Genomic DNA, 27,764 nt, shown 5'->3' on the forward strand with positions numbered 1-27,764 from the left:
AGGCAAACAATTAGTGAAAAGCAAGTGTTTATTTTCGCTCTGTATAATTGAAAGACTATTTACATGGACATTTCCATTTTTCATTAAGTCTCACAATATCACAGCATTAAAATTCAGCATGTTAATATGCAACAAAATATTGAAAAATCCTCCATCGACCAATTGGAATAAGAGTAGCTGACAATGGGAGCGAATCAGACCGCAGAGATCAATAGTAGTCCTCCAGATCTGGTTTGTCACCCTGATTTTGAATCTGCTGCTGTTTCTTGTAGAGATCAGCAATCTAAGAGAGAGAGTGATGCAGGAGATCAGAACAGTTCATTTTGAGAGGGTGTGTTTGTGTGCGCCTGTGTGTTTCCAACTGTCGGGAGACAGGAATAAAAGAAAACTGAAATAAATGAACTGTGAAAATGAGGGGGGAAAGGAAAGAAAGACAGTGTGGCACGTAAAAAGATGGATTTCCTTTAACGGATCCACTTCACTTGCTGCACTAAATCACCATGTCACGACGCTCCGAACTATGCCAATGTCATCACGTTTGACTTTCAAGAGGAAAAACTACTTTAAAATCTCACACTTCCCATCATATTTGCCATGGAACTACAACACACACATGTATGGTGTCATATCCTGAGTTTTCCATGCATTATGCATTCATGACATTTGCCTTTGAAAGAAATGTCTCATGTGGGGTAAATACTGTTGACTCCTACATTTGTGAATGACAGACTGATTACATAAGTGAAACTGCTATTGTGCTTTTTCTACTTTAATACATTTTTTAAATCACAAATAATATATATTTATTTATAGATTAGTTAATTATATATTTATAAATATATATAAAAATAACTTATATTTATATATATATATAAATAACATTTATTTATAAACTATTCTTATGTTAAAAAGTCATCTTTGTTTTACATTTTTGTAAGATTTTGGACCCCAATGTCTTCCATGTGCCTTAATCTGTGCTTCCGAGTCACTTCCTCCGCAGCACTGTGAATTTACTGAATGTGTAAAGTTTCCACTTATGTGCCTTGCTCCAAGTTTTTCTGCATTTCGGCTGTTACCTGTGACCCTGTGGTGGCATCCTCTGTTTTTTTGTCATCTCTAATCCTCAGGAATCTTGGGAAACGGAGTGAAATGCCTTTCTCTGGGTCCACCTGATGGCCAAGGAGAGAATCACACCATAAAGACCCAAACTTAAGCACAATAAACTAAAATCTGGCACCAAGATCTGAACAATGAAAAATCAGTCACAAAAAAATAAATAAATCACTGATTCAGCATCATGATTCACATGTGCATGGCGTACTGACCAATCCCATCGCTGCCTTATAGACTGGAGACAGTGAAAGATCAGCGCATTTCACCTCCCACACTTGCACTGCCTCTAGCCAGACATCCGGCTCTGTTGATTGGTCCACGCGGTAATACGGCCGTGGTTTAGGTAAAATGTGCTCCTGAGGTGGATTGCATATAAAAATATTTTATCCAGCAAAGTACTCACTAATACATGGAAACAAAGTGTAAACATTGATGTACCTTTAAGAAATTGTACTGCTGCTCCAGATCTTCATCTTTGAAGCCTGTTCCAATCTGACAAAAGCAAAACACAGATAATATTTATTTGTAAGTTCTATTTAATGGTGTCTGACTAACTTTTGAACAAGTGTTCAAAAGTTTGAGGCCGTAGAATTTTTTTAAGAACTTTTATATATTTTTATGTAGCAAGGGGACACTAAATTGATCAAAAGAGATGGCGAAGATATTTTAAATGTTACAAAAGATTTATATTTCAAATAAATGCAATAAACTTTCTATTTTAAGAATGTTGAGACATCGATAATAATAATTTTCTTAAGCACCATATCAGCATATTAGAATGATTTTTGAAGGATCATGTGACTGAAAATTCCACAGGAATAAATTACATTTCAAAATATATAGAAATTGTTAATTGTTATATTTCACAATATTACTGTTTATACCGTATTTTTCAGCAAATATATAATTATTCATCATTAATTTCTTACAAAATCTGCCTCAAATGTTGATATATGCGATTAATTAAATTAATTAAATCTGCATATGATGCAAATCTTGAAAAGATTTATGGTCCTAGTTTTTCATGGTCTCTCTCAGACAAATGCAACACACACACACACCTTGCAGACAGACTGGAACTCCTCGTTCTCCTCATCGTAACAGGCTAGTAGAAATCCTCCATAGCTGCCTGCTCTCCTCCCCTTCCCCAGATACGCACCAATCACACACAGATCCATTGTGTCTCCAACACCCTCCAGATAGTCCTTCTTCAGCTGCATAAACAGACCATTAGAAACAATATAACAGACAAGCAAATGACAGTTCTGACAGTAGTAGAAATATGAATAAATTGAATAACTACAATGCAAGAAAAAATTTTTTTATCCGTATCTTTGTCTTGTACTGGAGTACAAAAACTAAACAAAATCATTAAAACATGGTAAATGTACCAAGAGGCAAAACGGCTCAAAATTGTCATCACTCTTCCTCGTGTCATTTCAAACCTTTACGATTTTCATTCTTCTATGGAACTTGAAAGGAGATGCTTGGCAGAATGACAGCCTCAGTCACCATTCACTTTCACCACACTGTTTTTGTACAATAAAAGTGAATGGTGACTTAGGCTGTCATTCTGCCAAACATTTTGTGTTCTACTGAAGAAAGTAAGCCACACAAGTTTGAAACATAAGTCAAAACTCCCCTCATGGTAGGTACCCTGAATTAAGAGTTTTAAGAAACTAAAACATGGGTTAATAAATTGCTGTGAGAATTGGAGTTAGAATGGAAGGTTCATTATTCATTAAGGATGAATTAAACACTCAATTTGAATTAATGCTGAATTAATTGATGCATGATCAAAGAATCATTGAAAAAAAATGGCTGCTGAGAATTCAGCTTTGCCATCAAAGCAATACATTACATTTTAAAATACAATCCATAAAAAACGGTTATTTTAAATGGTAAAATATTTCACAATACTACTGTTTTTCAGCCTTGGTGAGCATAAGCAAAAGTAATTTGTAATTTTATATAGTGACACTTCATATACTTTGTAGGAAATTCAAGCCACGAATGTTTTATTTTACATAACCATGAAGTAGTATCTTTTTGATAATCCAATGAATGAAATACTTTACAAATTAAAAGGTTCTTCATCTCATTTGATTTTCTTTTTCATTTGGATTTTGATGGATGCAGACCAAAGGTCTGAAAAAACTAAATCCCTCCCATTATAATCCACAAAACAAATTTAAACTGAACACAGTTGCTGATGTAGTAGACAACAAATTTCATTTTTTTTTATCTTTAAACCTCAACACAGATATATCACATTATATAAGGTATAGGTATATCGTTTCTACTGTCAGAGTATATATTCCATCATACCACTCAGCCTTAATGTCAGGATACGGACACAGAACAAGAGAAAAGCTTAATGGAGTGGAAATTACACTTTAATGACTTGCACCTTCCTTCTGACTTTGAATACTTGTCTGGGTTTTATTTTTTTTAACAAGTCTTGATCTGTGTGTGTCTGAGAGAAAGAAAAATAAATAAAATCACTAGGACTGTCACGATACCTGCAAAATTGTAGTACCGCGGTACTGACAAGCCAAACCGCAGAGGTATGCAAGTAGCCGCAGCAACTGCGATATTCGCATTTTTTTTTTCATAAGGCTGTACCCTTCTTGTTTTGAACTTCATGCATGTGTATTGAATGTTAAGTAAGTTAATAATGATAACTAGACTGTTTATCATGGTGATTTGTACAGAGGCTTCGGGGATTTGCACTGAAGCCTAAACAGACAGTGAATGAGAGAGATCGACTGAGCGCGTGCAATTACCTGCGCCTGTCTGTCTTTGAGGTCAAGTCATAGCCTATATTCGTGAAAAGGTTGCCGTGTCCAAGGAAAGCAAAATATTTGTCGTATCATCCTTTTACCGCTTAAGGGTATTTACCATGAATGACATCAGCGCTGGTCAGCTTCACAGCGACAGCCCTAAAAATCACCTTTTTATTCCCGCAATCTGACTTTATAAAGTAAACTTTTCTGAAATTCTACTTGTAACGACATAGCATTCTAATGTTTAAGTGGACCTATTATGCTTTTTACAGTTTCTTTAACTTTCTTTAGAGTGTAATGTTGCTGTTTGAGCATGAAAAAGTTCTGCAAAATTACAAAGCAAAAAAAGTTGTTTCTGAACTCTCTGAAATGCCTCGATTGTAGCCTTAAGTTTTCTTCCGAGAATGTGGAAGCGAAGCAAAGGACCAATCACAACACACTGGTCCAGCCAATCAGAGCACATTGTGCTTTTCGAAAGGAGGGTCTTCATAGAGACTGGAACTAAACAGAGCATTACTGACAGACTGGGAGGAGGGGTGCAGCAACAATGTAAAATATGTGAAAAAAATGTGTTTTTTGAAAAAACAAGCATGAAAACCTATTCTAGTAGACCTTAAAACAAAATCAAGACTGTAAAAGTGCATAATATGGCCTCTTTAAAACATGAATATGATAAAAGTTAAAAGTTTATTAAAAAAAGAAGTGTATTTTCACATTTAAGAAAATTTAGAAACTGTGGTGTGTAATACCTTGAGCCAGTTGTGTGAGCGTTTGGCAATTTCATAAGTTGCATGTTTTTCCAATGTTTTCACCATTAGACCCTCACAAGAATCTGCAAAACATTTAAACCATTTTATAAAAAATGAGGCAATTATAAATTAAATATTACTATTATTGAGAATAGAATAGAAATGTCAGTTATTAACTGGTTTTTCTTCAGAACCCACATTTCAAATTGGCAACCCAAAACAATCCCAAAATTGTTAATGGTATAAAAGTACAAATACAATATGTCCCAAAAATAAATGTAATAATATCTAAACATTAAAATGTATTAATATCATCATGAACCGCACAGGTTCAACAAAAGGCGAGTTCACACACCTCGTACAGACTGCTCCAAGAACTCAGCGATGGTTTCCGTGTTGTCAGCATCCAGGGATCGAGCAAAAACAAACTCTCCTTCTATCTCCTCAAAACTCTCGCGTAACAGAGCTCTGCGTTTGCTTAGAGGCTCTCGCACCAGAGACTGCAAGACAGACACATTATTCACATGTAAAAAGTGAAAATTCAGAGACATGCAAAATTATTCAAATTAGAGATGCACCGATGTATCGGCCAACAATCGGTATCAGACGATAAAAAAGCTATTTTTTCCACTATCACCATTGGCCGACTGTTTAAATCAGCAGGTGATCAGTGCCGATTATATCCTGTCAATCAAAAGGGTGCGGTAAAACATGACCGACTGCAACTCACACTGTGTGTGAAGAAAATCTCTCGTGTTGAGTTAGTTAGGGCAAGTTAATGTGACAATAACGCATTAACAGATAAACACAGGCTCTATTTGACCCTATGAATCACCCGTAGTTCAAGCCAGGGTTGCCAGATCTACAGTTTTCTTTTCCCCTATACTAAACATTATTTGTAGCACGCCTCTTATCCAATAAATCGCAAATAGCTCTGTGCTTTGTTACTTCAAAAAAGAAACCAAATGGACAGAATTTGAAAGATGACACTATCACGAAATTCAAACAATTAATGGCATTTTGACTCTCCTGTGACGTTACAGTTTGCTGTAGCGCCTCAGTTCAGGCGGCAGCGGGGAGCACGAGTCATCTCTTCCACTTTAATACAAATTATATCTATAAAAACATGCATGAATATCAGAAGGCAAGTTGAAAGATACAGAACAACTTACCGAAATACGTATCATGTCTCATATAATCAATCAGAGTTTTTAACCAAGGAAAGATGTCAATAAAACAGCATGTGAACAATATCACTTAAGGTTGCATTTACCCTAAGGAAAGTCATTTGTTAGTTAGCTTTAAAAAAAAATAGGAGCTTATTTACTGTTAATTATACATGTATGTTTGAATAAATTTGCCATGAAGACAAGTGCTTATGAAAACTACCTAATATGTGTAACTGAGTTGTATACAAACATTGTATACATACAAACAACTAAACTAAACATTTCAGCTTTTATTTGAGTGTAAATATTATATCTGGAAATAAATAGCAGTTGAATATAATAGCTCTGTAAATTTAACCTCTAATATAATAGTGTACAAAATGAGAGGGTTCTCTTCATGGTTTGCGGCATTATTTAGGAGAGATTTGTTTTCCATAAGAAAAAGCAAACTATCGGCATCGGCCGATATCATTCTGAATAACTGACTATCGGTATCGGCTGAGAAATTTCATATCGGTGCATCTCTAATTCTATTGGCTGTTATCATGGACTCACCTCTCCGTTGAGGTACAGCAGGTCAAAGGCGTAGACACACACTTGAACCTTGATCTCAGATGCATCCACATCCTGAAATACACACAAAAAGTTTTTAACATTTGGATGACTGTTAATCATCATCAAGATTTTTTACTTTCTTTTAATTTATTTTCTATATTAGGTCATGAATGCATAATAATCATAAAACAATTAGCAAAATGCTATTTAAAATGATTTAAGATGTAACATACAATGCATCTCACACTGCAGGGCGTCAACTTCCCAAAAGCTACCAGAATTTGTCTGTCCATATATCAATCTTACCTTATTTAACCATTAAGTTATGCATCTTTCTTCAATATTCAGCTGTTTTTGTTTTCAAATCTCTCACCTTCCTCTTCCTCGTGGTGAGGACCTGAAACGGCTGAATCTGTTTCTTTTCTCTGTCCCAGGCCACCGCCTCTGAATCCAAAACACAGGACCGTACATTCTCTTTTTTCACCTGAGAGAGAGAGGTGATGAGGACATTTATTAAATCTACCATCAATATATGAATAAACTGGATCATCAACGCAGAGCACAGCCTCACCCTGCAGATATGCCCCTCACAGCCATAACATCTTAAAATTACTTGTTTATAAGGTCACCTGAGCTTTAAACACTACCACTTCACACATCGACAACACATCGAACCCCCAGGCTGTGTGACATTTACAATTCAATAGATGTTACAAGTGCATATTGAGTTTGTGAGAGCTGTAGCAGAATGTATGGGGTGGTTTTGTAAATGTTTGTAATCCTTTCACACAATTGACTGCATTCACACTCAGTGTTTGGGACGGACTATCTAAATTTAACAGGTGTGACTGTTCAAACAACAGCAGCTTGAATACAGTCTGTATGAATGAAGCCAGCTTTCTATTCTCATGACAGCCATGATTAGAACATGTAACCATAATTAAATTTTGTGGTAATCAACAATTCACAACAAATGCTTAACTGATTAAGCTTAACTTGTACTGAAATCTAAATATTCATCCTTTAATAAGCTTAATTATTAAACTATTATTATAATCACTTGTTCAATCAAGAGCTAGTTTGTACATATAAAATGTTTGTCATTATATTTCATAACCAAGAACTTAACCATATGTCTAAAACATGTCTGACAACTGTATTCTGCTGCTGAGTGAACATTAATTCCCCACAAGATATCTTGTTTGACTCAGACTTATGACAGTTTCGATACTTGTACAATAATGAGATTTTGCACTGAATATCATACAACTGAGAAAAGCGAAGGCAGAGAGAGATATGGACACTGATAAGCAAACCAACAGCGTTTTCATTGATTTATCTGTGCGTGAGCTTGTGTCATTCATCAAATGCTTTCTTTGCTTTAGGGCTGAAATCCATTATTGCTTTCTTGTGAGGAGAACAGAGCAGGATGACAGAGGACAAATATGGCCTTTGCAAAAGAGAGAGAAAAAGACAGATACAAAGAGACTCACAGAAACAAAGAGAAAGAGAGAGTCCGTGAGAAAGACTCTAACACCGTGTCCAAACCAGGTATCATCTTAAACATGTTAGTCTGAGTTTCTGCACACATTTCATCAGTTCCTTGGTTTTTTCTATTTTGATCGTGTCACGTTGGGTACCTCAACCCACAGTGAAATCTCATTTGATGAAAATCTCGTAACTGCTGCATATTCAACATCATATGTCCTGACTGGCAGTGGTTTTCTCTTTCTAAAGGCTGGAATACACTACAAGATTTTTCCCCCCAAATTTTTATGCCGATTTGCAGTCTGGCGGAGTAGTCATTAATTGCCAGAAGTCAAAGCCAGTCTGCAAACATTGGGGAGTCGAAGTTGACAGATTCTGCAGAAAATCGCGTGAACATATTGTTTTAATTTGCCATGTGTCTCCTAATAACGAGCCAAATGTTTCTGCTTGAGTTTGTGTTTGGAACAACTTGAAAGTCATTTAGTGTATGATGCCAACTTTTTCCTCTTTACCTTTTAACTAACATCAGCAAGTGAATGATACCTAGTATTTTAAAATCTGTTCAGATTTTTAAAAGGTAAATTGATGCTTGCCCGACTGTACAAATTGACCCCAGTAATATATTGGGTAAAAGCCCAGGCAGACTGTGCAACAATAAATGTCTCGACTGTATAAGCTACATGTAAGATTTTAGTTATAAATGACAGAGTTGACTAGACATTTGCCCCCGGTATCACAGACAAGGCTTAAACCTAGTCTCAGACTAAAATGCATGTTTGAGCTGTTTTAACTGAAAGCAAATTGCACTGGCATAACTTAAAATATGTCAGTGCTATTGTTTTGTCTCAAGATGGTCACCAGTAATGCATTTTCTAAGGCATGTTTATAAAAGCTACTTAAATGTCCTAATTAGGGATGCACCGATATGAACATTTTGGCCGATACCGATAACCGATAATTCTGTACATTTGAAAGCCGATAACCGATATATTGGCCGATAAATCTAAATGGAAAAATTTTATATACTTTGATAGCCTGTATAACAAAAGGCTCACCATTAAAAGCCTTGTCTCAAACACTTTTAACATAAATCAAACCTATACAATACAGTATAGCCTAGTTTGAACCAGTGTAAGATTCCTTATCTTTTTAATTTTACACTCATATGGACAACTTTCTTTATTAAAAAATGGTACTTTATAATAAGGTTTAATTTTGTTAGCATTAGTTAGCATGACCCAACAATTTTATAAAACATTAAGAAAGTTGTATCTGTTGACATTAGTCAATGCACTGTGAACTAACATGAACGCACATATTTTATTAACTAACAATAACAAAGGCTATTGCTCTCTGTTAGTTAATGCATTAACAAATGAGACCTTATTGTAAAGTGTTATCAAAAAATCTATTGCCTAACAAAAAATAAAATACATAAATAATGCAAACAAGTCATTGGATAACATTGGGCTGCATATAAAACAAAACAAAATGCATGTCCCATGGATCAATAAAATGGAATCGCCTCCGCACGGACAATAAGAAAAAAATATTTTAATCAAACCATAATAAAAATAATACGAGAACAAAATAATGTTAGTTATTAATTATAACGCAATGTTTTTGAAAAAAATGTAACATTTTTAATATTACATTGATAGTAAACATCTTTAATAGCTTAGTTACTGTTTCAATTGACATTGCTGTGTGAGCTGCGCGCGCTGAAGCTGAAGAGAAGGTTGATTGCTAGAAGGTTAATCAACTCAACGGTTGCTGAAGAATGCAAACCCAAAGAATTTATAAATGTATTACAATAGTGAATACAATTATAATTGTATGACAGTCCCAATCATAGCTTTTAATGTTTTGCATTTAATCTGCGCGCGCTGAAGCTGAAGAGAACGAGCACCGGCAAAAACTGAAGACCTTTTCTAGCAGGTTGTTTAAATCCACGAACGAAACGCATCATATGTGAGATTAATCAGATATTTATATTACATCAACTTTATATTACGACTTATCTGCGCAAAATGACATGAATGCATAATCGAACTTGTGCTGGTCATAATGTGTAGGCTAATCCCTGTTCTGGACGCGCTATTCTCACAACAACGCGCTGAAACGGCAACTAAACAGAGAATTCACAACGTTTTATTACAATAGTGTTCTCATTATAATGGCATGTATATGACAGTCCCAATTATAGTTATAAATGTGCCTTGCTGTTTGAGCTGCGCAACGCTAAAATGATCAAAGATGATCACAGCAAAGATGATCACCGGTAGCCTACAATGAAGCGCTACTGCATCGTTCATTAACTCAACCAAACGCATCCTATATTAGATACACAAAATAAACATATTTCAACTTACAATGGCGCAGAATGCTGCGAATGCTAAAGAGAACTTGACTGTGCTTGTCATGAAGGCTAAACTCCATAGACGCGCTCTTTCCGCCACAACGCGCTCGTCGCGCTGAAACACTGGCGAACAACAATTCACAACATTCTTTTGCGTGTTTTTATTATAAAATTATGAAGCCTATGTGACAGATTTGTGCTGCACATGTTGCACTGAACTGTATCTTCCTTTTCGAAGTGAATCCAATCATTCAGAACCATCATGGCGAACAGCGCGCATCTCTCAACTGAAGTAAATAATCTATCTATCGGCTTTGATATATCGGCCCAATTTTCTTATCGGACCGATAACGTCAAAAAAGATCATTTATCAGCCGATATCGATGGCCTAATCCTGGCCTTGAAGTCACTAGAAGGCCGTTAGTTCTGAAATATGCAATCTCTCCATTTCAGTATTTTTTTTTATATTTACTTTTATTTAATATTTGTATGATTTTATATTTTCCATTTTCATTTTATTTTTAGTTTAAATTTCAGTAACTTTATGTGCTTTGTCATTTTTAGTAGTTTTATGTTGTCTATTTCTTAATATTTCTAATTAATTTATGTAATTATTGGAATAATTAATTTATACAATACATTAATTAGTTGTAGAAATTTTTAGTACTTCTAAGTTAATTTTCCAAAGCAACATTTATAATTGTGTAATATATATATATTTATTATTAATCCAAAAACGATTTTTGATAGTTTTAGTTATCAACAACAACACTGATTTATTTTAAGCTTCAACAGCAAATGTTTTATATAATATATAAACATGACCATCATAACAACTCTGCCAGAGCCTCTAAGGCAAAGATTTCTTTGCAGAAGCAATTAATTGGGCATCAGTGAGCATGTCACACTGAGGCTTAGGCGATCCAAGACTGCCAGTTTCACCCTATGATGGAATCTTTTATTATCCCTGAAATTAGACTGCAAATGTGGCAAGAATCGCACAGTGCACCCCCAGCTTTAGACAAAGAGACCCTCTTTTGCATCCATCTGAATTTTATTTCTATCCTGCTGGTTGCATATGTGTTACCTGAGGGATTCTTGAGATAATATCAGGGTATTTGCTTGTGTTGTCCTCTTGGTTTCGGCTAAAAATGTGCACATCTCCGTTCTCAAGAATATGGATCTATTCGATGCAAAGCAAAAAAACAAAAACAATTAACAATTCAATCAATGATATTGCTATGGAAACAAAGTCATTTCTATGGCAGAGGCTCCACCTTGTGGAATAAGATAAAATAACACACACCTGTGCCCTCTCTCCATCGTATTTATATTCGCAGGTGAAAGATGCCTCATCAAAACGTTTCATTACCTCACCGACCCCTTTAGTTGGGTGAGCTAACATGGGCCGCAGGGGCACACCTGTAAAACAACACTGTTTAATCTCATTTTCAACTAGATGGTGGGAGAACTTAGCAAACTGTGATTGGTCAGTACCTGGGGTGAGCTTGCAGTGATTGGGCAGTTCATCTATGCCATCCTTCAGCAATACAGGAATGATTGCATCATAATTGGGCATCTCACTGAAAAGAAAAATATAAGTGAAAGCAATGAATATTATTTGTATGCATTGGTGATAGGTAGTAACCGCAACAAATTGTTAAAAATCAGACTTCCTGTAGGGTACAAATTATGCTACTTCTCATTAAACAAGCACTTGTTATGCAGCGGACACCTGTAGTCGTAATTGAAATATTGTTTATAGTATACGGATAATTATCCCTCTCAGCACCGGTTGGTGTTTGACAATCAGGTTGTGCTCATTCTGTGTATATTTCCACTCATACTAGCCACAGCCAATAGGGCTGGAAAAATAAATAAACTAAAAAAAAATCTTGATATTTTCACTTTTCAGGCTTTTGACAGTATCCATCCACTATAAAAATATCAATACAAATTACAAACAATGAAAATGTGTGCATATGAATATTCTATATAGTTACCCAAACATTTTCACAATAATGAACCAGACTTCCAAAATCTTTTGCTAATGAAACCTAATTAAAATATCTTACAGCTTTCATACTTGAGAGTTGTGAGACAAGGAGCCTGAAAACAGACTACTGACAAGGTATTAATTAGCCAAATAAAAAAAGAATTAATACCACAGTCATGTTCATGAATCAAAAAAATCTCTTGATATTATTCAGCGTTTGGGGGGTATTCGATACATCTCACTCTATTTACAATGGTATTTTTTCCCAATTAGAGGAACCAAAATATAGTTTTAATAACATTTTATTGTGTGGAAACATCACAGAGATACTGCAGTGAACATTTATGCAATGGTTGCATTTATAAAATACAGTAAAAACTATACAATTGTGAAAAATTATTGTATCATTCTATTTTAAAATGTAATTTATTTTTGTGTTGGCAAAGCAAATTTTTCTGAAATAGAAATCTTTTAATCTTTTAACAAATGCATTTACTGTCACTTCTGATCTATTTTTGACCAGGGTCTTGCTGAATAGAAGCATTAATTTATTTTTAATAATAATAATAATTATATATACATCCTCACCAGTATGCCTGTTTCAGGATCAGTGCTTTTTCCTCCAGCCACACTTTCTTGTTTTCTGAACTCTTTCCTTTCCCTGCATCCAGCACAGCTGGTGGGAACTCTAAACCAACACAAGAAAAACATATTAGCAGCATTTGAACACTGCTAAACCAAATGGACACCTAATTAATATTAACATGTTTAAGTGTTATTCATTTTTTATTCATCACGACAGAGAGTCGAGTAATTGCAAATGCCAGATGCCTGGAGGTTCTATCAATGCTCTGATTATGATGTGTGTTAATGCCAATTTCATTAGGATCATTTTAAACCTTGGCCCGGGGGCGTCAGACACACAGCCTGACTGAGAGAAGCGAGAACGCTCTGCTCAGCCAATCCGATCCGCAGCTTCCCCGCCAATGACCTGTCAATCACACAAGCAACCAATCAAACTAACATATTTCATTTCAGCATTAATATTCATATAAATCTGTCACCATACACCAGTCTAATCAAGGCCAGCGGCACATCATTTAGAATTAGGAAAAATCAACTGTCATAAATAAATTACATTCATTATTGTGTATTTTTCCAGAATGTACTCAACATTTCTGCATGGTTGGTCAGATGTGAGATTTAAATAGTTGTAAGTGAAAGGTTTATTACGTACCGCACAATGTATCGGGCCTCAGAAAACCGACACGCCACAAACAAGCCTTTAATAATGTCAATCTTCTTATTTATTACCTGACAGAGAGAGGAAGTTGATTTTCTTTGAGAACAGAAAATAAACAGATATACGGTACATGGCCAAAATTGAACTATCGTTCAAATGTTTGGGGTGAATGTTTTTATTTTATTTTAAGAAATTAATACTTTTACTCAGTAAGTACACATTAAATTGATTAAAGCGACAGTAAGATTTCGATTTCAAATTAATGCTGTTCTTTAGTTTTCTATTCATCAAAGAATCATGAACAAAATGTATCAATTTCCACAAAAATATTAAGCTGCACAACTTTTTTTTTTAGCATTTATAATATTAGGATATGTTTCTTGAAACCAAATCTGCATATGAGAATGATTTCTGAATGATCATGCAACACTGAAGACTGGAGTAATGATGCTGAAAATTCAGCTTTGCATCACAGGAATATATTACATTTTAAAATATATTCAAATAGAAAATAGCAGGGATTAAAGTGAAAAAAATTCTTCTGACTGAAATTTTTTTCAGGCCAAGTCATATTCCTGTAACTTTATTTAAATAGTCGAGACCAATAGCGTTTTAAGGGAAGATGTTTAAAACCGATCTAATATTGAGTAATTTAAAAGCTATTTTAATCTATGAAAAACAATTACTTATCTTGACAAATAATCAACCATCTACATAACTTTTCAGTGCGTGTTTTTATTTATCTTATGAGACCAAACAATGCTAAACTATATTAATATATAGTTTGTGCCATGGCAAATTGTTTTGGCTGAGGGCAAAGTGAAGTTTTATAACTTTATTATGTAGGCTATATTTAACTTTAACTTTGTAGCCTATTACAGAGCTGACTTATGTTTAATTGAATTGTTTGCTTTATTTCTCATTGTATAGCTTATTATAGCCTACCTATTAGGGGTGGAACGGTACATGTATTCGTACCGAACCGAAACGGTAAGGGCGTCACGGTTCGGTGCACGAATTTACACGGAGAATACACGGTATAAAAATAAATAAAACTCGCGTGAAAATTAATTAATGTAATGCAGAACTACTGTTAGATACGCGGGTTCTTTAGGGACACATAATCTGTACCATCGGCTTAGCTCTGAATGCGCGTTCACTTCAAACGTTGGCTTTATACGCGCGTCCTATTCGCTTTGGACTAGCGTCGAACTAGACGCAAATTTAACGCTCTATTCGGGTTTGGTGTGACCGCATAATGAACAGGCTGCGATGTCAAGATTGCAATGCTGGAGTGTGTGTGTGAGAGAGAGGCGCGGCCGCGATTGAACAGTGGAAACAAAAAACATACTCCGTCATTTTACAGATCATTAAACCTGCAAAGTGTTTACTTATATGTGTGTACACTCGCAATAAAACACAACATTGTTCTCTCTCTCTCTCTCTCTCTCTCTCTCTCTCTCCTCTCTCTCTCTCTCTCTCTCTCTCTCTCTCTCTCTCTCTCTCTCTCTCTCTCTCTCTCTCTCTCTCTCTCTCTCTCTCTCTCTCTCTCTCTCTCTCTCTCTCTCTCTCTCTCTCTCTCTCTCTCTCTCTCTCTCTCTCTCTCTCTCTCTCTCTCTCTCTCTCTCTCTCTCTCTCTCTCTCTCTCTCTCTCTCTCTCTCTCTCTCTCTCTCTCTCTCACCTTTTAAAAGCAAAACATATTTATCCAACTACATTTCAAAACAGTCTGTGGGTCCCATCTTTTAGACATTCATCATATTGCATTGGTTTTCATTTCTCGTCCTCGGAGCACTAATCTTACACATTCTACATTGATTAAAAAAGAAAATCGAATGCGTTTTTAATGGTAATATTATTTTATACAGAAATCAATTATTTATAATTCAGATGAGAATAATGTTACATTGTTAATTAATAATGTTAATTAAAATTAAGGAAAACAAATATATTTATCTGAAATATAGCAAAATTAATTTTAAATTAATTCAGGTACAATTACCAAACATATCGCAAGGTCTTTTTGTCTTTTTATTAATTTAATTAATAAACGAATTATATAAAACTATTGTCAGTGCACTACAAATAAACTGGTTCTATGCCTTTATTAATAAAACTTATTTAAAAAATACAATGCCTTCTTTTCCCTCCATTGTACCGAAATCGTACCGAACCGTGATGTCTGAACCGAGGTATGAACCGAACCGTGACTTCTGTGTACCGTTCCACCCCTACTACCTATTAGGCTACTACTTTTGAACGGGATATTAGCATTAAAACTGACATTTAACAAAAAAGAGACATGGTTGTGTAATTTTATATATTCTAAAATATATAAAATATTATATTACTATGCATTCTCTTCACTGTATGTGTACGCATAATACAATAAAACGATACAACCCTGTCTGTTTGTTAAATGTCAGTTTTAATGATAAATAATGTTTCATATTTTTAAAATGAAAACAAAAAGAAGCAGGTTTGTGTTTTAGCTATATTTCGTGTTGTTATAACTATATGATAAATCAATGTGCGTTGCCTGAACCACATTTGTGTGGCCATTTATATGTTTATGATAATAATTATGTTCATTTATAAAAGAAAAGAGGCACAGTGGTGTTGATGAAAAAAGGCAGAGTTGATAACCGGAGTAGCCGCGTGCTGAGTGACGCGATCAAGAACGCGCTGTTAGCAGCGTCCTCTCGTCCTCGGGAGTTTGTTCTCCTGAGTCGAACTTGGCAAGTCCGAACTACCAAGGACGCAAGTCCGAAGTTTGCGTACTTGGTATTGAGAAACGACCAATATTGACCCGCGTTCTGTTTTCTATCATGGGACCGCAGCAAACGAGCTGTAGCCTCGCCTGACAAGATTGAGTGAACAGGGTCCAGGGAGCAGTTTTTCCGTGAGCGGGAATTGAAAAACCGGAGTGGACCATGAGCAAAGTGATTACAGAATGCTTAGAGTGGAGAGAGGAACGTGCTTTTGCTCCACTCCAGGCTTTATCACATCCCCCCTCAGCAGGGTGAATACGCATCATCTTTCCTTAATTTAAGACCTATTCAAACTAAAATTAAGACATTTATCACACTGTTTGCGAAATGAAAGCCTATTTACGGCCTTAAAATTATGAAAAGTTAATTTAAGACATAAGGACAGACGGGAACCCTGCAATTGACGGATATCCGTCATAGATTCGCTGCAATTAACGGAAATCCGTCGTAGCGACGGAGAACTTTAATCCCTGAAATAGTTATTTTAAATTGTAATAACATATTTTTTAACATTACTATTTGTACTGTGTTTCTGTCAAACAGCTTTGGTGAGCATGAACCCAGTCCTAATTAATAGGTTTTGCATGTATATTGTTTATATAGTTTATATATGGCATATAGTGTATGTTTCCTGTAGCGCAACTAAAGCATGATGCTAGCAACACCAAGCCTGTGTATACAACTCCCAGGGAATTAGGGGTGTGTGATATTAACAAAAAATTATATCTCGATATTTTCGAGAGTGTGTTTATTGTGTTGGTACTTTGGCAGGTTTAGGACTGTCGTGGACAGCTGACTCCTAAAGTTTTTGATATTCTTCATACTCTGTGTGGTGGTCAGTTCACAGCAGTGACAGAAATTATTTTTCCAATATGTTTCAATTGATTTTTTTACCTAATATGGGCATTTTTACCTTTGTAAAGCCATTTTTTTTTTTAAAACCTAATTATATGCATGCATCATCTTTTGTGTCAATTTGATTAATTTAATCAAATTTAATTATAAAAATAAGACACAATAGGGCTGTTACCAATCAAATGAAATCAGTATCAAACAAAATTCATCTTTGCAATATTGAATATTAATATTTAAAATTATTTTTAAAAAGAAATGTGAAATTGAAACCGCCAGTAGGTGGCAGCAAGTCTCTGTTAAAGGAGAACTCCGGCGCAAAATGAACCTTTGGTCTAATAAAACATTGGTACCTAGTCAACCGTTCTCTGAGATTTGTTTTCATGATAATCGAATGTAAAGAGTTTTATCTCTAAAAACTGTTTAGCGTATAACGCTAGTAATGGGGGCATATAATAAGTAAAAAGAAATCGCTAGTTAATACCACTAACAAGGCTCAAAATAGCCCCTCACTAACATAATGAGGGTCCCTACATGCAAAACGAAGCATTGAGAACTTTGTAAGTGCACAGACCGTTTAATAAGAAGATAAAGATAAAGACTGTCCACTTCGTGTATACAGACAGGAGCCATCTTTGGAAAACAGTCTCGACTAATCAAAACACGAACGACGTGCTAAGTGAGCTGAACTGAAGTTCAGTGAACTGTATGAATGGCATTCCTGGTTTGATTAGTCGAGACTGTTTTCCAAAGATGGCTCCTGTCTGTATACACGAAGTGGACAGTCTTTATCTTTATCTTATTAAACGGTCTGTGCACTTACAAAGTTCTCAATGCTTCGTTTTGCATGTAGGGACCCTCATTATGTTACTGTGTTCGTGTGGGGCTATTTTGAGCCTTGTTAGTGGTATAAACTAGCGATTTCTTTTTACTTATTATATGTCCCCATTACTAGCGTTATACGCTAAACAGTTTTTAGAGATAAAACTCTTTACATTCGATTATCATGAAAACAAATCTCAGAGAACGGTTGACTAGGTACCAATGTTTTATTAGACCAAAGGTTCATTTTGCGCCGGAGTTCTCCTTTAATGATCGAATCATTGACATTGAACCGATTAATTCAAACGGCTGATTCATTCAAGGAAAGAAGCATATGACTATCTTAGTCAATCCTAGACAACTGATTCGTTCAAAAACCTGATTCGCTTAGTACAGAAACACCACCGTGTGTGGCTTTGTTTGAACTATTTTCGTTGGCGAAATAGAGCAAAAACAGGCAATATGGTGTCTAAAATGTAAGTCAGTTAATATTAAACTCTTGTTTATTAAACTTGTATAAAATCAATATCACATTTGTTATGCTGATATTTGGAGAAAGCTGCACTCTTGTGGTATTTATTACTAAATGATATAAATAAAGACTAAATCACGCAGTAAAAGCGTGCACTCTAAATGCGCACTAGTCTTATCTACAAGACTACATCACGTAGAGTATGCATGCACTCTCTGGGTGTGTGTGAGGGGCAGGCAATACTCGATAATGTCAAATCACACATCGTTAAAACCACAATTACCATATTATCGCAGACGATATACATCACACATCCCTACAGGGAATACATGTACTCATAAAAATATATACCTTGAATACATTTTAAGTGACAAGGTGTACTTCACATTATTCTCATCTTTACTTACAGAGTTTCCACTCATGTTAGCAATCTCTTTCAGTTTGCTGAAAACACCCCCTGCTGTCAGAATGGCCGGTTTAAACATCATTGTCTGATTGCTGCGGGAACTCTCAGCAACCAATCCCAGGTCACCTTTCTCCTGAGCCTCCGCCTTGATTTTGTCCAACTGTCGCCCTGGTAACAGAAGTCAACAGTACAGGGGTCAGGCAAAGAGAATGGTGAATGGCATTAGGGAACACACAAATATATTTACCCGTTGCTTGAGCGACGGCTTTCATCAGGACAGTCTCCCCGATGCCCAGCTCCAGACCCTGATACGCAGGGCCGAGCTGGTTCAGACACAGGTATACACAACACAACAGGTCATCTAAACAAACAACAGAGTATTGAACAGATGGAAACAGTGAAGCTTAGACATTTCGAATGTATACTACATTTTTGTGGTTTGCACAAGATAGTCTTTTTCTTCAATCTGTCTCCCTAACAGGAGCAATAATCTGTTCATCTATTCATTACTTGGACAACAAGGAAGAAAAACAATCTCTTTCTAGCATAATTAACAACCTATTTAAACCCCATGAATCAGTTAACACACTCACCTGGAGAGAGAAGAATTACAGAGCGCAAAAAGTTGGAAAGAGTTTCAATGTTTTTCAGCCTAAAAAAAAGAAAAAAGATAAAAATTTGATAGCAGCATACTCCTTTTCAGAATGAAATAGATGCAAGAGAAAAACACAGAATAATATAAAACAGTATACAGAATAATTCTACACTTCATACCTTCCCGAATCCTCTTCAATCTTTTCAAAGGTGCGAGCAACAGCCAAATATGGCACTCTGAGAAAGGGATAGAGAAATAAACAATGTACTTTCATAGAAAAAGTGTCAAACTTTATTGCTTCAAAAATATTTGCAATTGAATTAAGGTTTTTGTTAATGCATTAGAAAAAACAAAGACTATAACTTCAGATGAATAATTCATTTCACTTTCTGATCTTTTAATGATAAAGCAACCCTAACAATTCTAACACGTTTTGTTCATCAATGTAATATTCACAAATGAACAACTTAATGAATTTAGTCTAAATACAATCAACATAAGTAAAAAGCTAATTAGGCACTCTCCTAAATGGCACACCTCATATGTACTTTGTGCCATGTCTTGTGGACTTAAAATAGCTGCTGTGTGCATGCAATCATAAAGTCCACAAGACCATTGGGTGTCCTGTTTGTAATTTTAGGATGCGTAAGCGTGCTCACGAGTAGTGATGTTCACAACTAATTTAATTAACGTTTAAATGGAAATTTTGCAAACGACTAGTCTAAACCTAAACCTAGAATTTTCCTGTTCGGCGTGACGTTTAATGTCCCCGACAACCTCTGCAGTCCCATTTAGCCACTTGTTAGCAATTCCCATTTTAAGACACGTAAAAGCAATAAAAATGAGCTTATTTCACTGACTTTGGGACGATGAAACTTAATCTGCAAAAATGCTACAGTAACTACAGGACTCATTTGGCACTCTGTTATATAGCTAATAAAAGTCAGTCTTTACTTTTGGCCCCTGCTCCAGCAGGCGTGGTCAATGGGATGGTACTGTGCCCTGGAGGGATCATACTTGCTCTGCACGGGAGACTCCACCCCCTTTTCGCTGTCCAAAAAATAAAGCTCATTTAAATGGGGTCCTTCCAAAACAAACAATTATATTTTCAAAGTAAAATATTCCAAGTCGTTTTAACATTTGAATATTTTTTGGATTTTAACCTTTTATTCTCTTTCTGTTCAGCGACGTCAGGGATTTCTACATCCTTTTTCTCTCCCACATTTCGCTCCTCCTTTTCCAGTTTTACAGCTGCCTTTCTGGGTGCTACAAAAGATTGAAAGTTAAATAAATAGGTAAACCAAAAATGAAAATTGCCCCCATTTACTCCCCCTTAAAAATCATACAGGTTTGGGACATCATGTGGGTAAGTAAATGATGACAGAATGTTAATTTTGGGGTGAGCTATTCTTTTAATTAAAATACAGAAGGAGAAAAAAAAGAATAGGAAAAAAAGGCTTACCAAAAAAGCTGCTGATGGGTTTCTTTTTGGCCGATCCCCCCTCGTCTTCTGTGTCTCTCTCTTTTTTCTCTAATCGTTCAGGACTGCTATCTTCCTTCTCTTTCTTGTCTTCTATTTTTTCTTTCTTCTTATTCTCTTCATTTATCTTTTTCTTCTGCTTATCTTTTTTATCATTATCTTTTTTCTTATTCTCTTCATTTATCTTTTTCTTCTGCTTATCATTATTATCATTCTCTTTCATCTCATTGTTTGCATTGTCCACAACTTTACTCGTCTTTGCTTCATCCTCATCTTTCCGTTCCTCCACTACAGTCTTTCCATCCGCGCTCTTCTCTTCCACCTCCATCATCTCATTCTCTAAGTTGAAAAGAGAAAGAGAAAATCGATGAGGAACGTACTGAGACTGTGGAAAGGATTAGGGCTGCACTGCCCTACAAAGGCAAAAGACCTTAACTCACCAGAGTGTGAAACTGAGAAAAATGACTTTAAAGTTTTTTTGTTGTCCAGCCAATTGTATGATAGGTAGGACAATGAAAATTTGCAGAGTAGTTGTCATAATGAATATATTTATCTACATTAAAAAATATTTAGCTCAAACTTGATCTTTGACCCCTATTCGGAAGTTACTGTATTCTGCCTTTGCATTATCTGCAAAACAATAATGGGTCATACAAAGGCAAAATACCTTAACTTCTAATTTATTGACCATTTTGCCTTTTATCACTCTATACAAACATTTCTATGATAACAACGATAGCCTTAAAATAACATTTAGTAAGTTCTGTCTAGTTAGGGTTAATATTACATCAATAGTTACAAAATATTACAAAATAAAAAAATTATGAGAAAGACCTTAACTCGCTAGAGTTTGGAACTGAGAAAAATGACTTTAAAGATTTTCAGTTGTCCCTCCAAATTAATTATAGGTAGGACACTGTAAATCTGGCAATTAGATGTTTTAGTAATAAAAATTATCTACATAAAAAATCTTGAGCTCAAACTTGACTTTTGACCACTATTTTAAAGTTACTGTACACTCTGCCTTTGCATTGTCAGCAAAAAGTGAGAAGTTATGCCAAGGCAAAAGGCAGTAACTTCCACATTATCAATATTTGGTTGCTGATCACCATTAACAAAATCATTATAGTTACACCTGTATAAAATCTAGTGATCATGGCATTTATTTTGTATGATTTACACTTATAGACATCTACTTATTACTACCCTGTACTTTGGTTGCATTCTGGTGGCATTATTAATACATGAGACATGGCAAAATACCTCCATAGCGGTAAGATCTTCAATTGGTACCGAGTGGCATAAGACTTGATAAACGCGCGTTCAAAATGATCACGATAAAACAGGTCCTCGCGCACATTCGACCCGGGGACTCGTTTATAGTATATTCGTGTTCGAAGGTGTCATGCTCCTCGTACGTTCACGAAAAGTACGAAGTACGAACGCAGTGCTTTCCATCTTGAGACTCGGTGGGGAGCGCGCTCTGGACTACCTAGACGACTAATGCATTTATAGCACAACCTTCTGTGTTCTGCGTCTTTTCAGTAGCGGTGGTTTCAGCTGTCTGCCCTATTATTGTGCAGTGCACTTCGCTCGTCCCGCGGATTTATTCCGGACAGTGTGATTGTAGGTACAACCCGCTTGTAACAGCTTGTCTGATGTTGTATGCACCAACAATTCTTGCTGCATTATGTTGTATGCACCAATATACCGTTGTTGCTTCATTATTATCACTCTGTGATATATTAGTCGCGCGTCGGCTCGACCGTGTTCAGGGCGGAGCTGGCGAAGTTTTGGCACTCTGCCAGCTAGATGCATGATTGTTTCAACCAGGTCCGGTACCCGATCTGGGTGAGGCGGGGATTTAGTTCTTTGTTGTATTCACCTGCTACGGCGTGTGTAACATTTTTTTCTGTCAACTCTGCATATATCATTCGCGATGGATAGCCTATCGCACGTTTTTCATATGGAGCGGGTTCAGACCATACTAAATGTTCTGACCGCATTTGTGCTGGACAAAGCTCTGAGGACATCAGAAGTTACAGGGACTGATGGCAGCTGTATCAGAAGTTACAGGGACTGATGGCAGCTGTACACAGGCTACATCGTAATTTCAATTTTAATGGAGAGCAAAACAAAGGCAGAACACCGTACAATCTGAAAGGTAGCATATTTGATAGAACCCCAGCACCGTAACTTCATATTGATGCGCGGCTAAACAAAGGCAGAGTACCGTAACTCAAAATGAGCGTTCCAAAACAAAGCCAAAGAGCGGTAACTGGTGTTACGGTGTTCTGCCTTGGTTTCTCACGGGCTTTTGGAAGTTACTGTTAAGACAACCCATTATTTTCTCGAAAAAACGAGGTAATTGACTCAAGATACTTATCCACATGATAAAGGGGGTCTTGAATGTGCCAAAAATATAAAAAACTAATTTTCGACCAAACAAGAAGTTACGGTCTTTTGCCTTTGCACGGCAGTGCAGCTATCGATTATTTAAGTAATCGAGTATTCTACAGATTATTCCATCGATTAATTGAGTAATCGGATTAAAAAATTGTGGTAAATAAATAGATCCAAGTTAACAACAGCCTTTAAAATGACTTAAAATACAAATATATAATAACAAGCAATAATAATTGGTTCAAATAAAGTATCAAAGTAAGTAATCATATGGGTTTTATTGAACAACACTGTTAAATTACACCATGTAAAATAAATTATAATAAATTAATCTAAACATGACTTGTGTACATTACTATAACAAATGCCTGCAGAGGGCGCCAACGCCCTGGTGTTAGTTACGGCACTACGGCATGATCAAATCCTTGTTTAATATTGGCCAATCAACATTTACTTCAAATGTCCACTTAATCTTTAATATTTGATCACTTCTGTACGATAGAAATGCAATCTGTAATTTCTTGAACAAGAACATGTGCAGATCAAAACATGCAAACTCAGAGCGAGAGTTTAAACTTTTATTTTGAAAACGCGATGAACTCGCATATTTAGAAACATAATGTATTCTCCTGTGCTGGCGTATATTTCCAAATGAGTTACCTAACAAATCTTGTGAAATGGCGCACACTGCGTTCCCAGATGAACGTTATAACTAAGCAACCCAAACTCACAGCATGCAGAGAAGAGTTTGAGAAACCCGAGATGTTCCACGCATATAAATGATAACAGTGCAACTCTAAAACATAGTCCGTGTCTGACTTTTCGCGTTCCCAAATGCACGTTATAGGAAACCTAAACAAACAGCACATGCAGAGAGAGTTTGTGTGGAGCAGCGTTTACTGTGAACGGAGATGAGGTGATTTTAACATGTAATCTGCACGCATGTAAATAATAAAAGCGTCGTGCTTCTCAGTGAAAAAAAATAAACAGTGCATATATTTATTTAACTGAAACGCAGCCATTGTGATTTGACAATAGCACTATGCTATATTATGATTGTAAATGGTTTTAAATATATTGCGTAGCCTTAGAAAACAGTGTAATGCGGTTAATGGATTCTCTTCTGTGGATCGCTCCCCTTCCGTTATTTTGCCGGTTACTCGACACGGGTAAATTGCAATTGAGGATTTATTTAAATCAAGTACTCGACTTGAATCGTTACAGCCCTAGAAAGGATATACTCATGCACAGAGATCAGCTAATCTCACCTGTCTGTCCAGGTGATTCCTCCACTCGTGCTCTCTTACTCTCCTGGCCTCCAACTTTCTCTCCCTCCCCCTCCTCCTCCTCCTCCTCCTCCTCTTTCGACCCCTCTCCATCGCTCCTGCTTTCCAGCTTCCTCTTGGGGAACTGCTTACGGGCTAGACAAAGCGATAAGGACTTTAAATTTATAAAGCCTACTGTATCATATTTGATATATGCATTTCTATTCATTTTTATGGTGAAATTTTTAATAATTTCTTTTCCATATTCTCACCATTTCATTTAATTCACTATAATGGCCATAAAAGCCTTTAAGTTTCAAAAACAGAACAAAACATAAAGCCCATGTGCAACTTTGTTTTTAAGATTTTCTTTAATATTTTGTCTAAAGGTTCAATAAACTGTTCCATTTCAAAATATTAGATTTTTCTGAAAATGTACATAAAAAAAACTACTGGAGCTGTTTGAGAGTATTAAGAAGAATTAAAGAGAGAATAAGTGATCAGTACTACAAGAAGGAACGTGAGAAGAGGAGACTAATACAGACCGGTTTTGCGTTTGGGAATGCCTGACGGTGATGTTGATGTTGGAGTTGCTGGAGTGCCTGAGGAAGCAGGGGTTACGACAGCAACAGATGCACTGGAAGTGACCGGAGTTGTTGGGGTTTTGGGAGTTTTTGGAGATACAGGAGTGGAAGCAGCCGTTGTAACATCAGAAATCTGTCCGTTTGAAGTAGGAACACATTGAAACAGATTTGTCAACAACAATACTGACATGTTCTCATGGTTGATGGTCATGATGACTCAATTCTTACCTTCTCTGGTTTTACTGTTTGAACTTCACTCTGTTTTGGCGCCTGTTCTTTAACCATCGGCTGTTCTTCATCATCACTGTCTATGATTGCTCGATTGCGTTTATGAACCTTCTTTACGGGCGAATCACTTTCCTGCACGCCATTCTGAATTTTGAGGGGACTTTTTACAGGTCTGAGCAGCAAGAGAAGAAAAAAAAAAACAATATTATGTACCATTATAACATTACCTATTTGTTTTCAGACATTTTTTAGACTCCATATGTACCATATATGTTGGCAATGTAAACAGCTTTTGGCAGCGTCGGCTGAAATTGCTACATTGTTAAATTAGAAAAATTAAACTTACGCATGTTTAATTTGGAAAATGTCACTTACTCAGCCTTTTCTTTGACCTGTCCATCACTCTTCTCCTTGCCTTTCATTGGCTGAAAGAATGACCTGTGGGCGGGAAACATAAAGATCACGCATGAAAGACAAATGAGCTCACTTAAGTTGATACTTTAGGTAAGCGGTAACATCTTTCAAACATTTAAAGAAATAAAGCTTAAAGGAAAACCCTTAATGTCACAGGTAACGTTAGAGTAAAAACACGGTCTTGCGTCAGAATCAGACATTGCAATTTATCATCAACACACACAAAAACACAAAAAAGAGCAGGACACACTCACGCTATGCTTCGCTGCATTGTTGATGTCTTGAAGTGCTGATATTGAGTAAATCCAGAATATATTTTAATATATATTCGTGTTATTACAATTTCTGAAGCATCGATGTTTCTTCCGCGCGCTTAACTCCGTATGATTCGGCGCCAAAGTGACGTCTTTCCCGCGGACAACAGACACAACGGAGTTTATTTACTACAAACCCATTTTAGTGCCCCCTGTTGGATTGGAGTTATTGGATGCCACCGTGTTTCGTATGGAAAATCTACTAATAGTGTTCACTCAAATTCGTTTTATCCATATATACTCATATTGCCAATGAAATAATCTATATGGATTTAGTCTGCTTCTAGTTCATTGTTTCCCTTTTCTTTCTTATGTTCCCCTACAGCCTCATCAGTAAGAAACCTCCTAATCATCAACAAACTAGAAATGTGCTCCTGTTAATAATTTTACAGGCTATGTAGCTATGTAGTATATTTAATTGTGAATTAATATTGTTTGTGAAATTCATTTACATAAATTTATTACATTTGGCAGACACTTTTATCCAAAGCAATTTATATGGTAGAGTGGGGTGAACGCCGCCCCCCTTAAGGACTGTTTAATTATTTTCTGTGAAACAAAGTTAAATGTGTCTAGAAGTTATCCTTTCAGTGACATTTACATAAATTAACATAAACCAAGTGTGAAAAATGTCCAGAGTTTTCATGTAGACGTTAATGTAAATTTGAAGGTTTAGCATATTTTTAGCATATGTTACTCCACTTGAAACACAAGTGGAGTAACATGCCCCCATTCTGGAAAAAAAAGCAATTTGCCTTATACATTTCGAGAAAAATCAGAGTACAAGCAGTTTTAGCTTAAAATTAAAAAGACTAGCCAAAATAACAGTATAGATAAATATAAATATTTATTAATGAAACATGCTGAAAATCAGCCTATTTGAAAAAATATTGTTAGCTGATGATAAGTTACTGTCTAGCTAACTAGCTAGCGGATGCTATTTTGAGGTAATTTTTCAATATAAAGTCCAAATATTTTTATTCAACCACCTAACAAGTTAGATTACATTTGGTGGAAAAATAAAGTAGGCCTATGTGATGTTCAGACGGACCATGGAAACTACAGTAATGATAGTGAGAAGCAATGCCCCCTGGGGGCGTTTTATCCCACAGACTAGGTTTGAAAAAAAATAATAATGTAGTGTAAGGGGTGTACAGTCAAAGACCCAGAACCAGATATGAAGAATGAAGACCCGGAGTCAGAATTATAAAAAATTAAAGAAAAGTTTTACTGAAGATAGTTTGCATTTTCATCAGCAGACGTCAGCTTCAAGACTCACACAGGAGTTCGTAGGCCGCCTCGCTTACAGTTACAAAGATCACAGCAGTTATACCATTTCCAAGGTCTAAGCTACGTCATTGCTTACAGGTTGAATGATTCTCATTGGCTAAGAAACATGAAAGCCTAAACAATTTAACACATGTGAGGAGATAGGGGTGCCTATCGCCATTAGTAAAGATAGTTGTCGTCCACTCATTGGATTTAGGTCTGTGGTGGCCTCGCAGGTTAGAGAAGGGCGCCGGGGTGTCTGGTCCGACCGTCCAGAACCTACATAGAATGTCATACGCACACACACACAAATAACAGACACTAGCAAATAACAGCTCCCATCAAGGCTGAAGAGAGTCTGAGCTCCTTATTATCAGTTAAGTATACCAAAACATAATGCTAAAACATTCACTCGTTTGGGAGAAAAACAGAT

At 36.1% G+C, this 27,764-nt stretch overlaps 1 protein-coding gene across 1 annotated transcript; it reads right to left on the minus strand.

The window, feature by feature from the left end:
* Positions 1–10: 10 nt before the first annotated feature.
* On the minus strand, positions 11–26,163 carry lig1 (ligase I, DNA, ATP-dependent). Its single transcript, XM_056260104.1, has 27 exons — positions 26,003–26,163; positions 25,710–25,772; positions 25,335–25,506; positions 25,068–25,239; positions 24,526–24,678; positions 20,837–21,193; positions 20,538–20,640; positions 20,329–20,424; positions 19,554–19,610; positions 19,373–19,431; positions 19,027–19,140; positions 18,781–18,947; positions 13,453–13,529; positions 13,115–13,206; positions 12,804–12,903; positions 11,717–11,802; positions 11,526–11,641; positions 11,307–11,402; positions 6,746–6,856; positions 6,373–6,444; positions 5,004–5,148; positions 4,649–4,731; positions 2,175–2,327; positions 1,552–1,605; positions 1,326–1,469; positions 1,077–1,169; positions 11–283 (listed from the first exon to the last, which is right to left on the minus strand). Exons 1-27 carry the CDS (start codon positions 26,017–26,019, stop codon positions 209–211), a joined length of 3,027 nt encoding a protein of 1,008 aa, XP_056116079.1. The 5' UTR covers positions 26,020–26,163; the 3' UTR covers positions 11–208.
* Between the last annotated feature and the right edge of the window lie 1,601 nt (positions 26,164–27,764).

Source organism: Rhinichthys klamathensis, unplaced genomic scaffold, assembly GCF_029890125.1.
Source record: "Rhinichthys klamathensis goyatoka isolate OS25496 unplaced genomic scaffold, OSU_Roscu_1.1 h1tg000008l_1, whole genome shotgun sequence".
Taxonomy (NCBI): Eukaryota; Metazoa; Chordata; class Actinopteri; order Cypriniformes; family Leuciscidae; genus Rhinichthys; species Rhinichthys klamathensis.

Excerpts from the sequence above, each read along its gene's own strand:
- lig1 (XM_056260104.1), bottom strand. Across the intron at positions 25,507-25,709 it reads CAGGTCAAAGAAAAGGCTGA|ACCTGTAAAAAGTCCCCTCA; the intron begins GTAAGTGACATT and ends CTTGCTGCTCAG. Across the intron at positions 1,170-1,325 it reads ATAAGGCAGCGATGGGATTG|GTGGACCCAGAGAAAGGCAT; the intron begins GTCAGTACGCCA and ends CTTGGCCATCAG.